Consider the following 21,273-nt stretch of genomic DNA (forward strand, 5'->3'; position numbering starts at 1 on the left):
CATGGGGTTGGTTGCCAGAGGATTAGAGGATTGCAATGTTACACCCTTGTTCAAAAACAGAAGAGGGATAAACTTGATAACTACAGACCAGTCAGGCAAGCATCAATGGTGGGGAGATTTCTTGAGATTATAATATGGGATAAAATCAATTGTCGCTTGGAAAAACATGAGTTAATAAATCAACGTTGTGCATGGACTTGAAAAAGGCAAATCATGATTGAATCCTTTGATGAAGTAATGGAGAGGGTGATGAAAGTATTGTGGTTGATGCGTATGGGAACCATCACAAGGCATTAGATAAAGTGCCATCTAATAAATTTGTTAGCAAAATTAAATCCTATGGATTGAGGCCAGTGGCAGCGTGGTGAAGAAATTGGCTGAGGGACAGAAAGTAGAGAGCAATGGTGACTGGAGTGAAGTAGACAGCGGTGTCCCCCAGGAATTAGCAGTAGGACCATTGCCCTTTTTTGATATGTATATTAATGGCCTGGACTTAGGTATATAAAGCGCGATTACAAAATTTGCATATGACACAAAACTGAGAAATGTGATAAAAATTGATGAGCATACTAACAGGCCTCAGGAGGACATACTCAGACTGGAGACGCATGGCTAATGAAATTAATTGCAGAGAAGTGCAAAATGATTTTGGTGGAGAGAATGAGGAAGGGTATTGTAAATTATTTTAAAGGGGCTACAACTACAAAGAGACCTGAGGGTTCAAGTAAGGTCTTTGCAGGGCAAGACAAGTTGATCCTCCTCCTTCAGGGACTGCCCGCCAAGAGGGCATTAGCAACCGTGGATTTCCATTGGATTGGTCCATGGTTACACTTGGGCGAAGTACTACAGTGGTTTTCTCTTGCCTTCTGCAGTGTGGCTGAGCAGGAAATTCTCCCGCTCTTGCCACTCGCCATCAGGCATATCTGAAGAATTTACAGGCTGATAACGTGTTTAGCCACATTACGAATGCACCTTCCATGGCCATCAAGTCCTGAAGTGGCACTTGAACCCGGAGCTAAGGATGCTACCCACTGCATTACAAGATCTCCTGACAAGTTGATAGGGCTGTTATGAAAACTTACATGGGAGCCTGGGCTTTATAAAGAAAGGATAGGGTAAAAATACAAGGAAGTTAAGCTAAACCTCTATAAACACTGGTTAGGCATCTGTTGGAATATTGTGTCCAATTTGGGCACCACATTTTAGGGAGGATGTCCAGCCCCTACAGAAGGTACAGGGAGGATTAATAGAACGGTGCTGGGGATGTGGGACTTCAGTTGTGCGGAAAGACCGGTGAGGCCATGGCTGTTCTCCTTAGAATAGAGAAGGTTAAGGGGAGATTGAATCAAGGTTGTCAAAATTCCGAAGGGTTTTGATAGAGTAGATAGTGACAGGTTTGGGATATTTGGCAAAACAGTCAGGATGAGGTAAACCTGCCTGACAGGGTGGTGCAAGTAGATTCAAGAATGTCTGTTTTAAAGGGGTTGGACAAGAGTTTGAAGGGAAATAATTTACACAGCTATGGGGAAAAGAAGGGAGATTAGAACTTGAAGGGCCGAATGGCCACTTTCCTAAAAGTCTATGTTTCTACGATATGATCAATTGTGCAGAAAATTGTGCTTCAAGGCAGCATCTGGATCCACCAGCTCGGCTGCTGTTCAACAGTACAAATATCAGCCTCTCATATATTAACAAAATGATATACAAAGCATTCTACAGTAAGTGTTTGTCATTTCAGTGATGCATCAACATTTCATTCTGTCGGAAAACAGCTCATCAAAATTGCGTCTTTTCCAAAGAGGCAGATTACTTAATTTGCTTTGTCACCCCACAGCACATTCAAACTTCCAGTTGTGTTTACACTTTAACCTCCCGTCTCACAGATTGATCTCACACTTTTCGCAGAGAAGAACTACTTGAAACTAGAACGCAGCTTTAATCAAAAATATCAGTTATCAGCAGTTCCTCAAAATATACAGAAATAAACATCCAAAATGGTGGCGAATATTCTATAAACAATTGTGAAAGGAGATTAATGCGTTTGCCTAGTTAACAGACACACTGATCTTTGTACCTCACAGGTAGCTGAAGAATATTTCTGATGTAAACAGGGACCATCACCTGGATAAAATAATAGGGTTTCACAATTGGCGCAGTAACCTGCATACGTGCTGTAAATAACAGTGGTTTTAATTGTTCAGACTCCTGAATACATGTACTCTGGTACATCCTCAAATAATTTCTGTGCATATTTCTTACAAGAATAATTGCTGCTTTATCGGCAGAATCAAGCAGTTTTACTCATAACACTTTAAACTGAGATCATTTCTGATTTATCATGCACTTTTCATGCAACTAAGTCATAACTGCTCCTACAAGTGCTTTTCTGATTTGTTCAGATTCTTGCATTTGAAAGTTTCATGATTTGTCTCACCCTCAAGATGCAGTCCGTTTACTGGTGCGCCTCAGAAACTGAAGCAATACTTGAAAGGAAAGCTTCTTTCGTTGTCATTTTAGTCGAACGTGAGACCGGCTCAAGGGGCCCGATGGCTCCTCAGCTCGCCCGCTATGTTGGGGGATCCTGGCTACACCGGCCCCCAGTGAGACAGTAGCTTCAAGCATCTCTGTGTCAATCTCCTGGTCTCTTAACAAATGTTGCGTGTCTGTTAAGCGAGGGCAGTGCTCTCTGCTCACTTTGTGGTCACTGCCAGTGAATGGCACCCTCAGTTTGTGTGTGGATTGGATCAGATTTTGCACAGACATCGAGTGTTCTAAGGGTTTTTCCGACAGTGAGCAAATTTTGACCAAGGATTCGTTTTCCGCACTCTGGCTTCTCCTCCACAGTGACTCCTGGATTAGGTTAGCCTCTGCCACTTGAGCAGCAATAGGGAAGGAGGTGGCATCAGAACCAGTCCCCTCTGTAGTGACCGGAATAATCTGGAGTGGTCCTGCCCTGCAGATGTTCTGAAAGGATGAAAGCTGTCGTGTTGGCACGGCCACCTTGGCAGACTGGACAATTTGACTTGCAGCAGACATGGTGGGTCCATCGCTGCCACGACTTGGAGTAACCTGAGCATGCCTGGCTGGGTTGATGGTGCAGTAAGAGGGAGCACATGGATCATTTAGTGATAGGATCTGCTGTAATCCCCTACTACTTGTGGATCTCGACATGCAGCCACTGAGCTGCGTTGAGCCAGACCCATCTACAGGACTTTGGTAATCAGATGTCTGATCGAACTCGAACACAGGCATTTGCAGTGAGGCAAGTGTCAGTGCTGCGACGGAGCCTTTATGCAGACACTGTCTATAGATTTCCAGAAGGCAGTCCAGCTTTGATTCAATCGACTGTACCTGCGAAGATAAATGCCAGTATCTCAGTATCAACATACTACTGCTCATGGCCACCTGACCCAGAGTAGAGACTGGGATAATCAATGGATAAACCCATAACATCCAGATTAGCGACTGGGATAATCGATGAATTAAACCATTTAAACATCCAGATTAGCGACTGGGATAATCAGTGGATTAAACCCTTTAAACCTTCAGATTAGCGACTGGGATAATCAGTGGATTAAACCCTTTAAACATCCAGATTAGTGACTGGGATAATAGATTAATTAAACCCCTTAAAAATCCAGATTAGAGACTGGGATATTCAGTGGATTAAACCCTTTAAACCTCCAGATTAGAGACTGGGATAATCAGTGGATTAAACCCTTTAAACCTCCAGATTAGAGACTGGGATAATCAGTGGATTAAACCCTTTAAACCTCCAGATTAGAGACTGGGATAATCAGTGGATTAAACCCTTTAAACCTCCAGATTAGAGACTGGGATAATCAGTGGATTATACCCATTAAACATCCAGACTGGGATAATCGATGGTGACCAGGATAATCAATGGATTCAATTTGCTAAACATCCAGATTAGAGACTGGGATATTTGATGGATTAAACTGCCTAACATCCGGCCCACCCTGCACCAATGATGTCTGTATTTACAGAGCTAATATTTTTATCGTGTTCTTCCTTATCATTGAGGAGAGATGCTCATTTGGAACTGAACGGAATAATTTTCAAATGGTCTTTGCATTTACCTGTTTTTCAACTTTTACCACCCGTCCCATCATGCTGAGATCATCAGTGACATTAATATCTGGTGGGACTTTCTCACGTGATCGCTTGTCTGCTACAAGCTGTCCTTTCCCAAGCATATGATCCACACTGCAATGAATTAAATAAAGAAATTCAGGAAATTCTCATCTAAACATTGGGAAATTATTCTTTCATCATGGCTTAATATAACTTGGCTAAAGTAACTATTGAAAAGTACACCTACTGATCCTGGGTCACTAACGGGACATGCATCAGGAATCCAGATCTTACATGGGCTGAAACCTTTAAACCACAAGGGTCCAATAATCTGAAGCCACAGTTTAAACACCAGGGTCCCCTGACCATCACTCCAGCACTCATCTCACCAAAGTACATTGGGTCAATTGGGTACGTCTGGTGCTGATCCGTATCCACTGTGTTTAGGTCTTGATCTAAATCAGAGTTACACCGAGAGTGAGGAGCATCTGGACCTTAGGCCCATTATGACTACAGAAGGAGATTCAAACTGTAAATAGATAGAAGTGAATGGCTTAGACCCAGACCTTGAAAATTCCCTTAAGCCTAGTACTGAGCATCCTGGACCTGAACCTTTGAGAACTCATTCACCCAAAGTGTGGCAGAGTGAAAGGTATGTCATTGGGGAAGACCTGTGTAGTTCACGATGACTAGGGACGAAACACAATTAGACCCATTTCTGGAACGAGAAGGAACGGAGGGACAGAGAGGATAAGGGGTGAGCTATCCATATCAGACAGTCTGTTTGGGATCAGTTCCACAACTAATTGATAGATTCTGGCATAAGATCAGGTCACAAAGTCAATCTTTGCATAACCTGGAGAGATAGCTGGGCTCTGATAAGGATAGCAGACGGCATCATGATGGAAGGGTTCACAGCAACTGGATGGTCAGCAACTCCCCCCCCCCCTCCCCTGGAGTGATAGGCTTTGCTGAGGAAGTGTTCCATCGACAAAGGGTAATAGTCTTGGGTTGGGGTCATAAATGGTGTTATTGGCAGAGAACCCCCGGCAGATTTCTCAACGAGTACACCAAGGAAAGAGAGCTCATTTGCATGCTCCATTCCAAAGATGAAATTGAGCACATTAAGACATGCAAGGAAATTATTATCAGTGCATTCTCCATGGCAATACCACTACCAGAGAACCAACCAGCACTCTCTTCTCATACAATATAAAGTTGTTGCTTCCCCCGACATTGATATTATTGCAATGGTCCGGATGAGTGCAAAGCGAAAAGCTTCGACAAAATGTTTTTTTAGCAATACGCCTGTTCTGTGTACTACCAAAAGACTGTTTTACTGTATGCACAAATCCATCTTTAGCTACCATGCTCATTACAAACTTTTATTTGATTTGTGAAACATGATTTTTCTTTCCGAAATTAACGCTGATTAACCCTGATCACATTATGCTTTACTAAGTGATGTTTTAGCACTTTTTAAAGAGATTTCAGCATTTTTCTGATCGTTGGTGTCAGGTTAAATGGCCTGCAGACTCCAGAGAATCACGAGCAGGTCCTGGTGTCCACACTCACCATACTGCAGATTCCTTGCATAGGTCCTAGTGTCCACATTCACCATTACTGCAGATTCCATATCACCCTGAGCAGGTCCTAGTGTCCACACTCACTGTGAGTGAAAACCTTGGGGCGGGGTTCTCCTTTCCGGGGACTAAGTCCCCAAGCCGGCGTCAACAGCCCCCGAAAGTGTGGAATTCTCCGCACTACCGGGGGCTGGGGGGACGTCGGAGGGGTTGGCGCCGCTCCAACCGGCGGCGAAGGGACTGCGCGAGTTTGCGCGTATGCCAAAGGGCCGGTGTGATTTTGCGCATGCGCGGAACCGCCGACATGGTTCTGCAAATGCGCAGACCGGCCGGCGTATTCTGCCGCATGCACAGGGGGTTGTCTTCTCCGCGCTCGCCATGGCGGAGCCCTACAGGGGCCGGCACGGAAAGGAGTGCCCCCACGGCACAGGCCAGCCCGCAGATCGGTGGGCCCCAATCACGGGCCAGGTCACCGTGGAGACCCCCCTCACCCACTGGGTCGGATCCCTCGCGCCCCCCCCCCTCCCCGAGGACCACCCCAGCTGACTGACCATGCCTAACCCACGCCGGCGACTGGCCAAAAACAGACAGCCGCTCGGCCCATCAGGACCCGGAGAATCGCCGGGGGGGGGGGGGGGGGGCTGCTGCCAACGGCCCCCGACCGGCATGGTGTGAACCCCGCCCCCGCCCAAAAACCAGCGCCGGAGAATACGGCAGCCGGCTTCGGGGTGGCGGCGCAGGATTCGCACCGCCCCCCGGAGATTCTCCAACCCAGTGGGGGGTCGGACAATGCTGCCGCTGATCACCCTGAGCAGGTCCTAATGTCGACACTCTGTGTAAACCACTGTATTGTATTGTACTGTTGTATTGTTACATGCCTAGGCTTGACCCTGCTGGCTCCGCCTGTGGCTCCTCCCCTCGGGCTCATGTATAAAGGTGGCTGGTCTCCGCCTCTGATCCTGTTCGGGATCAGAGGCCAGGAGGCTTTCTGTTTAGTGTATTAAAGCCTCAGTTACATTCACCACTCGTCGTGTGTTCATTGATGGCATATCACACTCACCATAACTGCAGACTCTAGATCATCCTGAGCAGGTCCTTGTGTCCACCCTCACCCTGACTGCAGACTACCAATCACTCGGAGCAGGTCTTTGTGTCCACTCTCACCCTAACTGCACACTACCAATCGCCCTGAGCAGATCCTAGTGTCCACACTCACCGTGACTGCAGCCTCCCAATTATCCTGAGCAAGTCCTAGTGTCCATACTCACCGTGACTGTAGACTTCAGAGCATCCCGAGCAGGTCCTAGTGCCCACACTCACCGTGACTGTAGACTCTTGATCCTGCAGAGCATGTCTAAATGTCCAGCAGAATATTGCTCAATAACATCCTTCACATCGTACGGACGTAGGGTCTCTTTGAACTTTCTCTTTGCGACATGAAACTTCATAATCCTGGAATGTGCCAGAGGAATTGCAGCAGATGTCATTTTCCTGCTGTAAGATTGGGCGATCAACTATTAAATTAGAATTATTTTTCCCCAGATAGAAATCCCTTGGTTCTGTTGACAGGCAGGTGCCAGGATTCACAATCTAACACGGATTGTGTTAGAATCTTAATTCTGGGAAATGCCGTTGGCTGGCTGGCAGGACGGAAAATCCCGCTGCCGGCAGGGGCATGCCAATCTAGAAAACTGGTGCGGCGGGACGGAGAATCTAGCCCATGATTTCTCATTGAAGGGAACTGAGTTAATTGTTTTCATTACATAGTATGGCAAAATAAACAATCTTGCACCCTAACGTAGATCCATCGTTGTCAGGAGCACAGTCAGAGAAAGCTTTTTTGGAATGGGGATCTGGAACAGGTGGGAAAAAACCAAGCTTCATTCAGTTCATTGTTTACCATCCTAGTGTTCACTCCATACAACAATAATGGGTTTGTTCACTAATCACAACAAAATACGTCTACAGCAGACACAGATATGAGGGGAGGAAAACCCCAATGATTTAAAGCTTGGGAAACTAGAGGCCCAAGGTCACTTGTTACTTCCCAACATGCTAAACTCAATGCGTCGTGCCTCAAATTACTCATATACTGCATTTCAAAATGTTATTTTCTGAAAGAAATTGAGTATGCAATGAGATGACTGAATACCAAATGCTTCCAGTCTCCCACATGCATCCAGTTCCATGGTTTAACCACGCACTCCCCAAAATATTTTTTCCCAAGGTTAGTTTTGAATCTATCCTCCTTCAAGCTGAGGCCTCTGGTTCTACCATTCTGGACAGCTCGTCATAGTCTACATTATTCAATCCTGTTAGAATTCCAGAATCTCCCAATCCCAGCACACGACTTTGTTAAGGAGATGGTGGCACAGTCGGAATTCCACTGGACCAGTAATCCGGGTGAATTCGCCATGGACATGGGTTCAAATCCCATCACGGCAGTTGGTTGTATTTGAATTCAGTTAATAACTCTGGAATACAAAGCTAGTCTCTGTAATGGAGACCAAAAGAATTGTTGTAAAACACCAGTTGATTCATTAATATCCTTACCTGGCCTTTGTGACTCCAGGCCCACAGCAATATGGTTGACTCTTAACTGCCCTCTGAAATGGCCAAGCAAACCATCCAGTTCAAGGGCCACTAGGGTTGGGAAACAAATGCCGGCCTTGCCAGCGATGTTATTATGATCCCGGGCCAGTGGCTACAATACTGGACAGAAACCCCAATATTTTATTTTAATTTTGTAAGACTGCAAGGAAAGGATACCTCACTCCAGGAGTGATTTAACGCGAAATAGGGATGTGGTATATTAAACAAACTTTATTACTAACACAGTGGGCAAATATTTTCAACATCACTCAAGAATGTAGCTTACAATTATCCCTTAAACAATACGAATCAATCCAGTGACACATTGGCCCTTAACTGCTTTCATTATTGCCACACAAACAACAAAAACATCTCAGCTCTCAATCCACTTTCAAATACAGTTGGCACTCCAAAATACCTGCTGTACAGAAATGTATGGATACTGTATTTTGAGAAAGAGAATTCTTTTGGCACTGCTTTGAATAAAAGACCCGAATCCTGTCAGAACCATGCAGAAAATCTGGCTGTATTTCTTCAGAAGCTGCTTCTCAGCTTGTTTCAGCTCACCATCCAGCCACACAATTCTGAACTGCTGGGAAAGAAACTGCTAATCTGTCTATAGATGCAGTGAGAGCAGATGCTTGACTTCTGCTCACATCCCAATCTACAATGCAACATAAAACTGCTTTTCTGTAAAATGCCTGATACTTTGGCTCCTCCCGTTAATTATGTCATTTTACCAAACTGAAATTTAATTAACTCTACAGGGAACCCCCTTAATCCAAACAAAACTGCATTAGGCCAAGCTTTTTACGATGCCTTAATTGTACCTCTGGCTCCCAAAACCTTGCAAAGGAGGATTTTTAGAAACATTACTGCAGCAGTTATATGCACACTAACCCAGGCATTTAACCCTTTCTGTGGCAAATACATGTAATACAATTTATTTGAAATTCCTACATTCATCACAACGGCTAAAACTCACAACATAATTACAAAAATAAAAATTGTTCAAAAGACCAGAGGAGTCTTTTGTAAGACTTTACCTGATAGCCCTAATCACCGTCTTGAGAACCGGTGTGAGTTCTTCCATGGAGAACTCACAGTGACCTCCTCTCTCATCAAAGCCTTCATCTGTACCCACAGCAACATCTGCAAGAATCAAACAAAAAGCTTATTTATTTGTCATTGTAAAGGCTGGAAGGAATGGGATTCAAGTCCCTCAGTTTGAAAATGTTTTAATTCCCCCTGTTGCTAACTTAATAATCAAAGATAGACTTTTCACTGGGTGAATCGCACCCTTTAGAAAGTTCAGTGTAAATCATGAATCTCCCAGAAAAAGGTCAGATGCAAGTTACCTTCCCCAGATCATGGGGTCACCTTCCAGGTCACAGGTTTACCTTCCCTGGGTCATGGGGTCACCTTTCCTTGGTCAGGGAGTCACCTTTTTTGGGTCATGGGGGTCACTTTCCCCAGGTCATGTGGTCTCCTCCCCAAGGTCACAGGATCACCTTCAAACATCCAAGTCTGGGTGATGAGGGAGCGTTCTGTGCAATGACACAACCAATGACAACTGTGTCAGATATTCCTATCACTTGCCCACCCCCACTCCAATAAGATAACTGGGACGTCTTCCTTGTCTCACCACTCTCTCCCCACCACACCCACCAAAACCCTCCCACCCCACAATCATCCCTCTACAATCCTCCCCTCACGATGGTCAATGAGTGTCTCCGAGGTCCTTCCTACTGGCAGCCTGAATTTGAAAGGGTTCGAAGATCACAAGCCATATCCCTGGAGTGTCTCTCTCTCTCACCATCCGAGATTCCTCGTGACTGACAGCTCTTGTAACGGAGCGAAGGTCGGAATCGAGTCCGATCGTTAAAGCTCCAGCTCTTCTGCACCTTGGTGGGACTGCGTTCTGTGGTTTGGTCATTGCTGGGTGACCGGCGGTCTGTTGCTAGTGAGGCCTGTCTGCCCTTCACACCTTGGCACCTGGGGCTGGTTATTCGGACACGCTCCTTAAAACTTAATTTGTGGCTAAACAGGACAAGAAAGAGACACAATATTATTTCTATACTTGAAATTAACTTCAAACTCACATCTTTCTCTCAGTCATTGTCATTCACTGCAAGCAATTTAAGATTTCTCCTATTAACTCTGCACAAACATCAGTAACCTTTCTCATTATAGAGAGAAGAGGGAGTAGAGTCCGCACAAGGAAAGGTCTGGAGACCTAGAGTAAAGAAGGGAACAGAGAGAGAGAGAGAGACAGAGTAAAAATGGGATCAGCGAGAGGAAGATAGAGTAAGAAAGGGAACAGAGAGAGAGAGAGTGTTATAACCTGCCTGCTTACCACTGGCTGGGGACTAATGGCAATCCCACAATCCTTTGGGAGTATGAGCTTCCCCAATGAGGGGGGCGGAGAAATCATTAGCAATTTCCCTGCATAAATAAAGCTGCCCAGTTTCGAACCGGCTAGAGGAGAGTGAGCAGCAAGGAGTTGCTGCTGCTGTTGTGTATATATGTTATTGTAAATAAATGTTATTTCTTTCTATCCTTCAACTCGTGCTGAATTCTTCGTGGCCCTCACAAAACTGGCGACGAGGGTTAACGTGAAAAGCTGTCTACACTGCTGAAACCACCTCCCTGGATTTTAGTTGGATACAGGTTGGAAGTTGTTTTCTATTACACCATGCCTCTGTATGGACGTTTGGATGTTTTTGACGCTGCGCTGGAAAGCTGGAACCAGTACGCACAATGGATGCGTTACTATTTCTGGGCAAACAACATCACCGAAAATGAGCGCCAGGTGGTCATATTGCTCACCGCCTGCGGCCCGCATATGTTTGGGGTGATTAGGAGCCTTACGTACCCAGCTGCGCAGGACACCAAAACGTTTGATGAACTTGTGAACTTAGTGGGGCAACATTTTAACCCAACCTCGTCCACGATAGTCCAGCGTTACCGGTTTAATACCTCTGAGAGGACCCCAGGAGAATCCCTTGCCGATTTTCTATCCCGGCTACGCAGGATTGCGGAGTACTGTGACTACGGTGAGACCTTGTCAGAAATGTTACGCGACCGTTTTGTTTGCGGTATTAACAATACGGCCACCCAGAGAAAGTTGTTAGCTAAACCAACATTGACTTTTCAGCAGGCCATTCAAATAGTATTGTCCTGAGAGAGCGCAGAACAGGGAGTGCAGGAGCTACAGGGAATGGAAGTGCATGCCTTGGGGCGCAACCCCTTCCATCCGAAAGCGTCCCCCCGCACCCCTGCGGTACCTTGGGCGAGGCGACGTCCAGATCGACGGCAGTGGCCGTCGGAAATTCCGCCCCAAAGGGAGCCTTCTCCAAAACCAATAGGTGAGAAGCCATGTCCGTGTCAGACTTGTGGGCGCCGACCCTGTCACGGATGCCGGTCCTGGGGGCGCCAGAGGCGCCGTCGTTCCGACAGAAACTGGGGTCTGCCTTCCGGCCATATGTAACGATCAATACACACCGGGGCCTGTATGAATATACATGGTTGCCCTTTGGGGTATCCTCTGCCTGCGCTATTTTTCAACGCTCATGGAGGGCATTTTGAGAGGTTTACCGTGTGTCGCTGTCAACTTAGATGACGTTTTGATCACAGGGACGTTGGAGCAGGAACATTTGAAAAATTTGGAGGCTGTCCATAGATGCTTTTCAGAGGCTGGAGTCCGTTTACGTCGCACAAAGTGCGTCTTTCAGGCAAAGGAAGTAATCTACCTGAGCTATCGGGTGGACCGCGAAGGTTTGCACCCCGTCGCAGAGAAGGTGCGCGCAATTCACCAGGCCCCCACCCCGACTGACTCTTCGCATCTTCGTTCTTTTCTCGGCCTCGTAAACTATTACGGGAAGTTCCTCCCCAATCTGGCAACTACACTGGCCCCATTGCACCTTTTGCTAAAGAAGAATCACACCTGGGTTTGGGGTCAGCCGCAAGAAACTGCTTTCCGGCAGGTAAAACAACAATTGTCGTCGTCTGGGTTACTAACCCACTATGATCCTGGAAAGCCTTTGCTCATCACATGTGATGTATCCCCGTATGGTATTGGGGCCGTCCTGTCCCACAAGATGGAGAACGGGGCCGAGCGGCCGATAGCTTTCGCCTCCCGCACATTGGCTGCAGCTGAAAAGAAGTACGCACAGATCGAGAAGGAGGGCCTGGTGGTGGTCTTTGCGGTGAAACGCTTCTCCCAGTACGTGTATGGCCGCCACTTCACTATCGTGACTGATCTTAAGCCTCTGCTGGGACTTTTCCGAGAGGATAAGCCAATACCGCCCACTTCTTCCACACGGATCCAGCGCTGGGCTTGTTGCTCACTGCCTACGAATATTCTCTGGAGCACAAACCAGGAACCCAGATAGCAAATGCTGACGCATTGAGCCGATTGCCTTTGTTGACCGGCCCCATGTCGACCCCCACGACCGGTGAGGTGGTTGCAACCCTAAATTTTATGGACACCTTGCTTGTCATGGCATCACAGATCCGTGAGTGGACCCAGACGGTGCCAGTCCTGTCAAAGGTTCGGCACATAGTCCTGTATGGAGGGCAGCATAGACAGCTCCTAGGCGAGTTGCGGGCATTTCCCTCCAAGCTTTCAGAATTTAGCGTGGAAGACGGTATCCTCTTGTGGGGGACGCATGTGATTGTCCCGGAAAAAGGACAGGAGCTGATACTAAGAGACTTGCACAATGGCCATCCGGCTGTGACCCACATGAAAATTTTGGCCCGGAGTTATGTCTGGTGGCCAGGCCTCGACACCGACATTGAGAAGGTGGCCCAAAACTGCTCCATTTGCCAGGAGCATCAGAAGCTTCCGCCGGCCGCGCCCCTATATCACTGGGAATGGCCAGGGCGGCCTTGGGCGCGCTTGCATGCGGATTTCGCTGGCCCTTTTCAAGGATCCATGTACCTTCTATTAATCGATGCCCAGTCTAAATGGTTAGAGGTGCATAAGATGGTAGGCACAACGTCCTGCGCAACAATCGAGAAGATGCGTTTGTCTTTCAGTACGCATGGCCTCCCCGAGGTGCTGGTCACGGACAGCGACACTCCATCACGAGTGAGGAGTTTGCGAGGTTCATAAAGATGAACGGCACACGCCATATCCGCACCGCCCCATACCACCCGGCTTCAAATAGGCTGGCGGAGTGCAGACATTCAAATGAGGCCTAAAGAAGCAGTCTTCCGGGTCAATGTACACGAGACTGGCTCGTTTTTTGTTTTCATACAGGACCACCCCACATGCGGTGACTGGGGTAGCTCCCGCGGAACTCCTAATGGGCCGGAGACTATGCACCTGCCTTAGCATGGTTTTCCCGGACATTGGCGCAAAGGTACGCCGCACACAAGAACAGCAGGGACATGATTCGGCAGTTTGCGCCCGGTGACCCAGTGTTCGTTCGGAATTTTGCTGGTGGTGCCCAGTGGGTCCCTGCCGTAATCTTTCACAAAACAGGCCCTATCTCTTACCAGGTGCAAGCCCAGGGTCGTCTCCAGCGCAAGCATGTAGACCACGTTCGGTCCGGAAGACCAGCCTTTCCAAAGATTCCCCACCCCCGGAGCTCATTTCTACAGCCTGAGAGACCAGACACAGTGGGGAGTATTCCTCACAATCTTCCTCTGGTGCCGCACTCAAAGCCTGCGCAGGTCGTTGCAGAACCGCGTGGAGATAGAGACACCGCGGTGACGGAGGCAGTGGACTCTGACTCCGAGATGGAGTCACAGGACGCCTCAGAGGGATAATCCTCGGGCCCATGGGCCGTGGATGTACAACCGTTACGTCGTTCATCACGGAAGTGCCGTTCTCCGTCTTGTTACACGCCGCCCGATCCAGCGCCTCGTGCAAATGGTGTCCGGCCTGCGGCAAAACGAGTCCGACGCCCTCCTTCGCCAGGGTCTTCGGTGGATTCCTTGGACTTTGGGGGGGAGGGATGTTATAACCTGCCTACTTACCACTGGTTGGGGACTACTGGCAATCCCACAATCCTTTGGGAGTATCAGCTTCCCCAATGAGGTGGGCGAAGAAATCATTAGCAGACTCCCTGCATAAATAAAGCTGGCCAGTTTGGAACCGACTAGAGGAGAGTGAGCAGCAAGGAGTTGCTGCTGTTGTGTGTGTATATATATGTTATTGTAAATAAATATTATTTCTTTCTATCCTTCAGCTTGTGCTGGATTCTTCGTGGCCCTCACAAAAGAGAGACAGAGTAAAGATGGGAACAGAGAGACAGAGTAAACAAGGAATCAGAGAGAGAGACCGAATAAAGGAGACCATAAGACATAGGAACAGAATTAGGCCACTCGGCCCATCGGGTCTGCTCCATCATTCAGTCATGGCTGATATTTTTCTAATCCCCATTCTCCTCCTGCTTTCTCCCCATAACCCCTGATCCCCTTATTAATCAAGAGTGACAGGTAGTATTGAGGAAGCAGGGGCGGCTGCAGAAGGACCTGGGCAGGTTTAGAGAGTGGGAAAACAATTTGCAGATGGCATACAATGTGGAAAAGTGGGTGGTTATGCACTTTGGAAAGAGGAATGGAGGCATAGACTATTTTCTAAATGAGAAAATGTTTTGGAAATTAGAAGCACAAAGGAGCCCTCGTTCAAGATTCTCTTACGGTTAACATGCAGGTTCAGTCGGCAGTTAGGAAGGCAAATGCAGATGTTTGTGATCCAGGCAAGGGGACAGGAGAGGGCCGTCTGGAGTGGTAGGGGGGAGCTTTAGGCATCTAGGCATCCAAGTGGCACTGAAATGGGAACGGTTGCACAAACTTAATCTGGCCCGACTAGAAGACCAAATGAAGGACGACTTCCGAAGGTGGGACGCGCACCCGTTGTCATTAGCTGGGAGGGTGCAGACGGTGAAGATGACGGTCCTTCCGAGATTCCTGTTTGTGTTCCAGTGTCTCCCCATCCTTATTCCGCGGTCCTTTTTAAAACGGGTTAACAAAGTTATCACTGGCTTTGTAAGGGCGGGCAAGACCCGCGAGTAAAAAAGGGGATGCTTGAGCGGAGCTGGGGAGGGGGCGGGCTGGCGTTGCCGAATTTCAGTAACTATTATTTGGCGGCGAATATAACCATGATTATGAAGTGGGTGGTGGGGGGAGAGTCGGCATGGGAGCATATGGAAGCAGCCTCCTTAAAGGGCACCAGCTTGGGGGTGTTGATAACGGCGTCTCTGCCATTCCCGCCGGCATGGTATTCCACTAGCCCCGTGGTGGTGGCGGCCCTGAGAGTCTGGGGGCAATGGAGGAAGCATGTGGGAGCGGAAAGAGCATCGGTCTGGTCTCCAATTTGTAATAATCACCGATTTGCCCCGGGAAAGATGGACGTGGGATTTCAGAGATGGCAGAGGGCAGGAATTGAGAGGATGGGGGATATGTTTATAGAGGGGAGCTTTCCTAGCTTGAGGGAGCTGGAGGAGAAATTTGGATTGGCGAGGGGAAACAAATTCAGGTACCTGCAGGTGCGGGACTTCCTACGTAGGCAGGTGTCAACCTTCCCGCTCCTATCACCAAGGGGGATACAGGATAGGGTAGTTTCCAGAGTGGGGGTGGGAGAAGGGAAGGTCTCTGACATCTATAAGGAACTCATGGGGTCAGAGGACACGCAGACTGAGGAGCTGAAGCGCAAGTGGGAAGAGGAGTTAGGAGGAATGATAGAGGATGGTCTCTGGACGCTTGAGTTGAGTAGAGTCAACGCGTCCACAACATGCGCCAGGCTCAGCCTGATACAGTTTAAGGTCGTTCACCGGGCTCACATGACAGTGGCCCAGATGAGCAGGTTCTTTGGGGTGGAAGATAGGTGGAAAGGTGTGCGGGAGGACCAGGGAACCATGTCCATCGGAATTGAACCGGCAACATGCCAGTGGACCATGGAGTCACCCTGTACGCGAGCAGTGCATGTCGGAAGCAGAGTCCATAGCCTTGCAGATGAGCTGTTTCCCAATGTGCACCCATTTTCGACTTTTCCATTGGACTGCGGATAGTGCGGACTGGAGGTGACATGCTGGAAATTTATGACCTGGCAAAGTGGACCATTCTCGACTGGCAAAGCACGGGCCATTGTCGCTCATAACGGTGATTGGGATGCCATGCCTTGAGAAGGTCTCCTTACAGGCTTTGATGACGGTCCGAGAGGTGAGGTCCGGGAGCTTCAGCACCTCAGGGTAATTCGAGAAATAGTCGATGATCAGTACGTAGTCACGACCATTCGCATGAAAGAGGTTGATGCCAACCTTGGACCACGGAGAGGTCACCATGTCATGCTGTTGGAGCGTCTCCTTGCTCTGCGCTGGCAGGAACCGCTGACATGTAGCACAGTTCAGGACCATGTTCGTGATGTCCTGGCTGATGGCGGGCCAGTAGACAGCTTGCCGGGCTCTGCGTCTGTACTTCTCGATGCCCAGGTGTCCCTCGTGAATTTGGCGCAGGACCAAGCTCTGGGGACTGAGCGGAATGACAATCCTGTCCAGCGTGAGGAAGATACCATCAATCACCGTCAGGTCATCCTTTACATTGTAAAATTGTGGGCACTGCCCTTTCTGCCAGTCATTGGTGAGGTTGTGGATGACGCGCTGCATGAGGGGTCTTTGGCTGTCTCATCACGGATAAGAACTATCTTCTCATTTGTCGCCGGGAGAGTGCTTGCACACAGCTGCACCTGCGATTCGATGTACTGGATGATCTCCAACGGCTCACTGGGCGAGGTGACGGAGCGGGACAATGCATCAGCGATGATGAGCTCCTTGCCAGGTGTGTACACCAAGTTGAAGTCATACCTCCTAAGTTTAAGCAGGATTCTTTGCAACTGAGGCGTCATGTCGTTCAGGTCCTTGTGAATGATGTGTACCAGAGGCCTATGATCCGTCTCAACAGTGAATGTCGGCAGGCCATAGACATAATCATGAAATTTGAGGATGCCGGTAAGAAGACCCAAGCACTCCTTCTCAATCTGAGCATATCTGGTTTCAGTTGGCATCATCGCCCTTGATGCGTAGGCTACAGGTGCCCAGGATGATGTGTCATCTCGTTGAAGCAACACCGCACCGATGCCATCCTGACTCGCATCTGTGGATATCTTTGTCTCCCAGTCCGGGTAGAAGAATGCCAGGACTGGTGCAGTGGTGAGCTTGGCTTTTAGCTCCAGCCACTCTGTCTGGTGTGCCGCCTTCCACTCAAAGGCAGTTGACTTTTTCACCAGGTTGCGTTGGGCCGTGGTGTGTGTGGCCATGTTTGGAATGAACTTGCCCAGAAAATTGACCATACCCAAGAAGCGCAGCACCGTCTTTTTGTCCTCAGGGACCTTCATCACCTCGATGGCCTTGATTTTGTCTGTGTCCTGGCGGACACCATGCTGTGAGATCTGGTCGCCTAGAAACTTGAGCGTCGATGTGCCAAAACAACATTTGGACCTGTGTGCCATCTCACTCGTGAGTTCCTCCCACTTCGGGAAGGGGTAGTGTTCCCGCATGATATTCTTATTGAGATCCTTGGGATCAATGCAGATGCGCAGGTCCCCCGAAGGTTTCTTTACCCACACCATCGAGCTGACCCAGTCAGTCGGTCCGGTGACCTTGGATATGATGCCTTTTTCCTGAAGATCCTTGAGCTGTGCCTGCTGGCGCTCTCTCAGTGCAGCAGGGACCTGTCATGGTGTGTGGACCACTGGCTTGGCATCAGGCCGCAGCAGAATCTTGTATCGATACGGCAGCGTGCCCATCCCGTTAAACACATCTGGATACTGGGCGAGGATGTCGTCGATGCCGGCCTGAAGATCCACATGGGAGGATGTCGTGGTGTAAACCCTTTGAATGAGGCTCAGCTGCTTGCAGATGTGCACACCTAGTAGTGATTCCCTGTCCGGCTTAATAATTTTGAAGCGTAACCGTGCTTGTGTGTGTCGGTTGGATACATGCAGATGGCAGGATCCCAGTGCGTGATGACATTCCCGTTGCAATCCAAGAGCTTGCAGGCAGCTGGAAGGACCGTGGGGGGCTGCTTAATGCGTCTGGTCTGCCTGTGAGAGGAGGTTGGCAGAGGCACCTGTGTCCAGCTTGAACTGGATGGGGCAGTGGTTGACCTTCATCACTGCTCGCCATTCGTCCTCGGAATCCACAGCTAGGATTGACTGGACTTGCAATGAGCCTGGTGTGGCATATTCACATGTTGTAATAGTGCCCACACTGTAGGCGTTGTCCAGGCATTCATCATCTGGATCCGTTGCACTGCTGGGATCAGAATCCTGTAGGTGTTGTTGCACACTCCGCATGCGCCGTCGTTGGAATTGGGAGCGCTGGCTCCTGACTGGCGGTGCAGATCTGCACAGGGCTGCATAGTGGCCTGGTGTCCCGCAGTTTAAACAGCGTCTGCCTCTTGCAGGACAGTGTTTCTTTAAATGGGCGGTGCTACAGTTTGAACACGTCATGACATCGGCGTCCTGACGGCCCGTGTGTCGCTGCACATGCGCAGTGCGGTTCTCAGACGTCTGCACCTGCACAGTGCGGGTTTCGGCCGCGTAAAGGAGGAAATAGAGAGGAAGACGAAGTATTGGGAGAACAGAGAGAGAGAGACAGAGCAAATGAGGAACAGAAAGAGAGAGAGAGACAGAGTTAAGGAAGAAACAGAGTGAGAGAGAGATTAAAGGAGGAAATAGAGATGGAGTCAGAGTATTGGGGGAACAGAGAGAGAGAGAGAGCGAGATTAAAAGAGGAAACAGAGAGAGAGAGAGAGACCGAGTAAATGAGGGTACAGAGAGAGAGGTAGAATGGAAAGATGCTGCTGATTTAAATGCAGATCTAAGCAGTGGTCATACAACATGCAGTGAAACCAGGGTCAAATGCTAACTACTACCAACAGTAGTATTTCCAATCACTTTGGGAGACATGGTAGAACAGAAGCAAATTAATTTTGCATTCAATCATACAAAGATCTCCTCACAGTTGATTGGAAAGAGGAGGTCGTTAACCACCAGTGACCACGGAGCTCAGACTCAGATTAGTACTGGAAAGTCAAGTGGGAAGTCAGCAAAATGTTGTCAGACAGAAGATTATTAGAAGGAGTGAATATCATTTTGCAGGGGTGAGTCAAAGACTGGGACAGTATTTAAAAAGATATAGAATAAGCAATGCACAATGTTTGTTGGTGTTCTGATGAATGTTTACTGATGTGGGGCCTTTTTTTGTGCTAAATTCTTAATCTGTCCATTTATCCAGCTTCAAACATCAACATTAAACGGGAATCGGGATGATAAAATCCAGTGCATTTCATGCCAAATGCAATGTGTTGTGAACATGCAGAATGCACAAAGGTTAGATTGGCAAGTGCAACAAAACTCTCGCGCTCTCTCTATGCAGGCAAAGGTGTGATCTGTAGATATTCTTGGGGAACATCCCCAGCAATTATTGAACAGCTCTCGGTGAGATGCCATTCGTACACAATGAGCAGGACTTTGCTGTCAATGGTGAATGAGTGATGAGTGGTGCTAGCTGTTCATTATACTTGACTTGATTGCAGATTTGCTGTGGGATTTTGCACTGTAACTTACAGTTATCAGAAAATCATTTTGACAAAGTATCTTCTGCAGGGATCAGGGACCTGTATGCATAGGGAAAGCAGCAGTATCTCCTTAGTCAATCTGATTGAAGAATCATGATTGAGCAGCGCAGAGCCTGAACCAGGAAGTGTAAGATAGAATAGGTAATTCATAACAAATCATGCCCAGAAAACAAGATAAATGGGACAAGAAAATGGCAGTGAGAGAAAAAGAGTTAATTAAAAAAATATTCCATAATAATTAACATCTAAAGGAATGAGATTCCACATTTGTAAATATTTATTTTCAGTGCCAGAGAGTTTATCTGGAAGTAATTAAGATTTATCACAGCATTAAAATTGCACTGACACCTAATTGGACAAGCACTAGATTTTTATGGCACATTTTGTGGGTATCTATCATGCAAGCGCAGTAACTTCATAACTGTGCATGTATTTCAATGCTGGGAGTCTTGCTGAAATACTGTTATGTTGAAGCTTCCAATGGAGCAGGGTATACCTGATTTAACTGTGTGGTTGCTGGATGTGTCTGTCAGATTTACACTTTAATAAGTAAGAGCATCACCATTATACCTTTTGCAAAATCTGGGCCATCACTTTCATGACTTGGCTGGAATTGATTTAAATGTTATAACAATCTTACGGAGCGTCATTCAATAACCAGGGGAGCCGCTTGCCAAACTCTGCTTTAAAGAGTTTGCAAGCGCCAAGGACCATGCTAAGAAACCACAGTGACAAGGGATCCGACTGAGTTTACTCAATATCTGCAGGCACCAAGCAAGGCAGTGGGAGTAAAAGAAAGGAAGGGAGGCAAAAACAAGCATCAGAAATCATACTAGAAATGGTTAAAGGATCCAGGGAGCTCTATGGTAAGGTTCTTGAGCAGGAGAGGAGGGACTAACTGACCATGCAACTACTGTTAGTGACATTCCCAAAAACCATGTGAGCAGATGCTGGATACCTATGTTTCCTGGAGGTGTATATCCTGAAGAGCTTCTGTTTATTATTAAAAAGCTTACTAGGAAGTGAGGGGAGATAGAGCAGCATTTTAAACACTGACCAATGCGAACCTACAGAAATCAGTAACTCCAACAGCTTGACTGATAACATCTGAGAGCAATCTCCTACTATTAAACAATGGCTCATGTACAGTTCATGCCCGGGGTGGAAGCTTCTCTCATGGATATTGGGTCTAAGAGGTGGCACCACAGTTTGATCTTTTCTATGTCACCCCCAGCAACTAATTTCCAGTCAACTCTCCAACTCTCGCTGGAGGTGTTGTCAGGGGATTCTGGTGACTTGATAATTTGGATCAACAATGAAAGAATCCTTTATCTAAAATGGGACTAGGTGAGTAGCCATGAAATGTTACATTGCACAATATGTCTCACTGGTCAGATGTTTAAGAGAGGCACAG

At 47.7% G+C, this 21,273-nt stretch overlaps 1 protein-coding gene across 1 annotated transcript in view; it reads right to left on the bottom strand.

Annotated features, from left to right (window-relative positions):
- Nucleotides 1–1,913: 1,913 nt before the first annotated feature.
- LOC140411423 (potassium voltage-gated channel subfamily KQT member 5-like) overlaps nucleotides 1,914–21,273 on the bottom strand; it is a 160,645-nt gene continuing 141,285 nt past the window's right edge. The window contains 5 exon segments of the mRNA XM_072500530.1: nucleotides 1,914–3,351; nucleotides 4,101–4,227; nucleotides 6,999–7,130; nucleotides 9,317–9,422; nucleotides 10,087–10,310. Of these exon segments, the coding sequence (XP_072356631.1) occupies nucleotides 2,509–3,351; nucleotides 4,101–4,227; nucleotides 6,999–7,130; nucleotides 9,317–9,422; nucleotides 10,087–10,310 (1,432 nt within the window). The 3' untranslated portion in view covers nucleotides 1,914–2,508.

Source organism: Scyliorhinus torazame, chromosome 4 (assembly GCF_047496885.1).
Source record: "Scyliorhinus torazame isolate Kashiwa2021f chromosome 4, sScyTor2.1, whole genome shotgun sequence".
In the NCBI taxonomy this organism is placed as follows: domain Eukaryota; kingdom Metazoa; phylum Chordata; class Chondrichthyes; order Carcharhiniformes; family Scyliorhinidae; genus Scyliorhinus; species Scyliorhinus torazame.